Raw genomic sequence first — 4,060 nt, 5'->3', positions numbered from 1 at the left:
TTACAGCCCTACCGATGATAGACCCCACACAAATGTGTAATTGTAAAATTCTCCGGAATATCATGTGGCGATACTCTCGGACTATTATATAATTTCACTTGTAAGGGGTGGTTTATGGTTGTGGACTTTCCAACGGCCAAATTTGCAGGCCGAAATATCACAACTTCTTACCTTGGGCTACTGGTTTGGTGTACCATTCTGTGACCGCACTAATAGGATTTTCATTACTTCCTGAACGACTGTCCGGAGGACAAGGAATGTGAATGTTATAGATCATCAGAGAGACGATACAACTGTCTACGAAACCATCCGATGCATGTGAATTTTACACGATGCACATGTGATGCTCATGTCAGACAGTTTTAGACAGATCTGTCTCCGTAGCATTTTTATCGGAGACAAGTATAGTTTAGGGAGTTTAATGTTGTTATTAGGACCTGCGTCCGTAGCATTTTTACTGGAGATAAGTATAGTTTAGGTAGTTTAATGTTGTTATTAGGACCCGTACTGAACCATGTATTTTGAATTCAACTTTTGTTAGCCGACTTGTAGCTGGTTAACAGCCTTGCATTTGGAATGGAAAACTCCACCTACCCATATACGTATATCTGGGATACATAATGGTACATGTATACAAAGACACACACACCTATAGATCCTTACACGTCAGCACTAGGCCCCAGTGCCAATGGAAGTTCAAGTGAAACAAAAAAAATGTGGTGGGCTCCGGTGCTGACGTGTAAGGATGTTGTAAGTATGTTGTAGAATTTTGTTGTCAGCCTAACATTTTTGTTTTGGCCTTCATGGTTTTGGCTTGTAATCCTGTAATCTTAATCGTCAAACTCCGGCATACCTGCTTCTTAATAATATGGAATTCTCCAGACCCATGATGTGCCCTCGAATACGTGCCAACGCGACCACAAGTGTGGGGTGTTGGCCATGTCAAAAGTGCAATTATTTGGACATCGTTAATGAATTGAAACAGTAATGATTTTCAGAAAAAAAGTTCCAAGAAAAATGTGTTTCTTTTTTTTGTTGGTGCTGATATCTGCATAGTCATTTGTGGCATGAACGAAAAACTCAATGAGACGAACAAAATGAACGGTTAGGAGCACAATCATGAGCTCGGGACAGGACACACACCCCAACATCAAATTACCAACATATCTATTGTTATAATGTTACTAGTACTTTGAGTGGCATCTATATATACGTTCATAAGCTTCACTTCGCTGCATAAAAGCAAGCTTGAAAGCCGTTTTCTTCAAAGAACACAAGTGAAACTGGTATAGTAGGTCATCTATCGTTCGTAAGGAAAGTAGTAAGCCATGCCTCAAACAACACAATATGCTTTTCTACATCCTTCTCTACCAATATGTATGTCACCATATTTCTGGGGTTTAACCTTGCCGGAATGGCTCCAAAATGACTCTATATTGAAATGGCTCTTTGTTAAAATGAACTAAAAAAAGAGAGGGCAAAAACTGAGATCAGGTGAATGTAGTCAAGAGTATGTCATAGTTACTCCCGCCGTTACCTTCGATTGGTTGAATGTCTTCACCTTTGTCGAACACTGCAAAAATCGCATTACGCGAGCATGAGCAAGGTCCGGGGAACATCACAAAGAAGTCTAAGTTCAAATTCACGGAAACTTTATTGTGCTGTCTAATACTTTACATTTCCCTGGACAGGAAATATTATCTTTGGCTACTCATCCCCATAAAATACCTTAAATTTTTTGAGAAGCAACAGGTTTCATACGCTGAGTTAGGCTTCCATTGCATTATTTGCGTTACAATTGTCCCAGATCCACCTCCTATTGCGGATCTGCATAGAAAGACGAGATTTGTCCAATAAGCATGCAAAAGTCAGCAAGGGCATGCTAGCTAGAGAGAGCGCATTGTTTTAAATAAAAGCCGTTTCGTAACGGGACTTTGGACATCCGATACCGTTGTTTACCAATGTATCGGGTGATACTGTCCGATATCAGCCAATATATAAATCTATGGCCGTATCACCGATACCATTACATTTGCCCATGCCGCGATTTAAAACCATGAGAGAAAGAGGGAGATAGATTTAAATACACCAGATAAGAAATTTACCAGACGGGGTTAATTGTATAGTTGTATTACATGTGGAAACCAAGATCTTGGTTTTCTGGAAGCTTCACCCAGCGTTGACCTAGTACAAGTTGCAGTACCTGCTACAAGAGTAGTATAATATGGGGTGGTAATCAAGAACACTTGCTTTCAATATCAAAAAGGAGCTGCTTGACATAACTGCCCATGAATTTTCAAATCTTTCATAACCCGAAAAGGTACATATATCACACAAGTTTGAACCCATTCATCTTATTGGAAGGGGTGTAAAAGTCTTTTGATCAATTAGAACAGGCACATAGAACTATACATTCTCAATCGCCTACAATACAATTACCATTTTCAGCACCTTACCAAGATTCACAACAAAAACCACCCATGGATCAGTTTCTTAAGCCCGGTTCTCTTTCCAAAACTCTCCTCTTCCTTTTTCTCCTCTTTTCCACAAATCTTCTCACCTTTTTCATTTCCACCACTTTATATTCTCCTTGCTCTCTCAACCTGCCACCCGCTGCCGATGCTGAAGAAGACGATGTTCAAGTATCTGATGACCCTCAAACTACTTCAGACTTGCCACCAGAATTCCTAGCCTTTACATCAGCCCAACTACTTCCTTTTGGATACAACTCCAACTTCGATTCCGACACAATCTTCCCTCCAGTGGGCCGACCTTGCACCCTCTTTCCCGATGAACTCCGCGGCTTCATGTCATACAAAGTAAACGGTTCCTGCCCTGACGATGAACTTCTCGCCCAAAAGCTCCTCCTCAGAGGCTGCGAACCACTCCCCCGCCGCCGCTGCCACCCAGTGGCTCCGCCGGAGTTTGCCGAACCCTACCCACTTCCCGCCAGCCTGTGGGCCTCCCCACCTGACTCATCAGTTGTCTGGACTTCATACACTTGCAAGAACTATACGTGTCTAATCCACCGTAAGAAAAACAAGGGGTTTGATGACTGCAAAGACTGTTTTGACCTTGAAGGTCGAGAGAAAACTCGATGGGCTCAACCAGGCACCAGTACTGGTCCCGACTTTTCCATTGATGATGTGCTAGCAGTAAAAAGCCCGGGGACAATCCGGATAGGGCTTGACATTGGAGGTGGTGTGGCCACATTCGCCGTAAGGATGAGAGAGAGGAACATAACTATAATAACTACTTCAATGAACTTAAACGGTCCTTTCAACAGCTTTATAGCTTCAAGAGGAGTTGTACCCATGTACATAAGCATTTCTCAGAGGCTTCCCTTTTTCGACAACACGTTGGATATTGTCCACTCAATGCATGTGTTGAGTAACTGGATTCCAACTACGCTACTACACTTCTTGTTTTTTGACGTCTACAGGGTGCTTAGGCCAGGTGGGTTGTTTTGGCTCGATCATTTCTTCTGTGTGGGGGACCAGTTGGAGGAGGTTTATGCGCCGCTCATTAACAGCATTGGATTTGAAAAGGTGAAGTGGGAAGTGGGGCCGAAGCTAGATCGAGGACCGGAGCTCCGGGAGATGTACCTTTCAGCTTTGTTGGAGAAACCATTGAAGAACTCTTGGTGACTGTAGCTGTAATTTCCTTAATTTTTCCAACGGAGGTTTCTGTTTTCTTTCCTTTTCCTTTTTCTGATCTCAGAATCTGTCTCTAAATTGTAAATGTAATTTCTGCAAAAAGAATCGCAGTTAGTAGGACTAGGGTAATGAAATTACTCGATTTGAATGTTTTTCGTTCATATATGCACCATGACAACAGTGTTTATCCACATTAACTGCATTCATGAATTAGGATCATGTCCTCATTGATCAAAAGGTATTGAGAAAAGAAATAATTCTCATCCACGCCCCTGGACTTTTCGAGCAGGAATCGTAGTTCACATGGTAACTAATAAAAATTCCAATTCTAGAAGGCCAGATTTCCAACAACTTTAACAAAAAAATTCTAGAATTTACTGCCAAATAAAGAGAGATGAGCGTCT

General features: G+C 41.8%; 1 protein-coding gene across 1 annotated transcript; it reads left to right on the top strand.

Annotated features, from left to right (window-relative positions):
• The first annotated feature begins 2,223 nt into the window (after positions 1–2,223).
• Positions 2,224–3,846, top strand: LOC131302664 (probable methyltransferase At1g29790). Its single transcript, XM_058329415.1, has one exon. It carries the CDS (start codon positions 2,481–2,483, stop codon positions 3,645–3,647), a length of 1,167 nt encoding a protein of 388 aa, XP_058185398.1. The 5' UTR covers positions 2,224–2,480; the 3' UTR covers positions 3,648–3,846.
• Positions 3,847–4,060: the final 214 nt, after the last annotated feature.

Source organism: Rhododendron vialii, chromosome 10a (genome assembly GCF_030253575.1).
Source record: "Rhododendron vialii isolate Sample 1 chromosome 10a, ASM3025357v1".
NCBI lineage: Eukaryota > Viridiplantae > Streptophyta > Magnoliopsida > Ericales > Ericaceae > Rhododendron > Rhododendron vialii.
This window is presented reverse-complemented; position numbering and strand designations above follow the sequence as displayed.

What these genes read in the sequence shown, in the direction of transcription:
- LOC131302664 (XM_058329415.1), top strand. Translation starts at nt 2,481, where the DNA reads ATGGATCAGTTTCTTAAGCCCGGTTCTCTTTCCAAAACTCTCCTCTTC.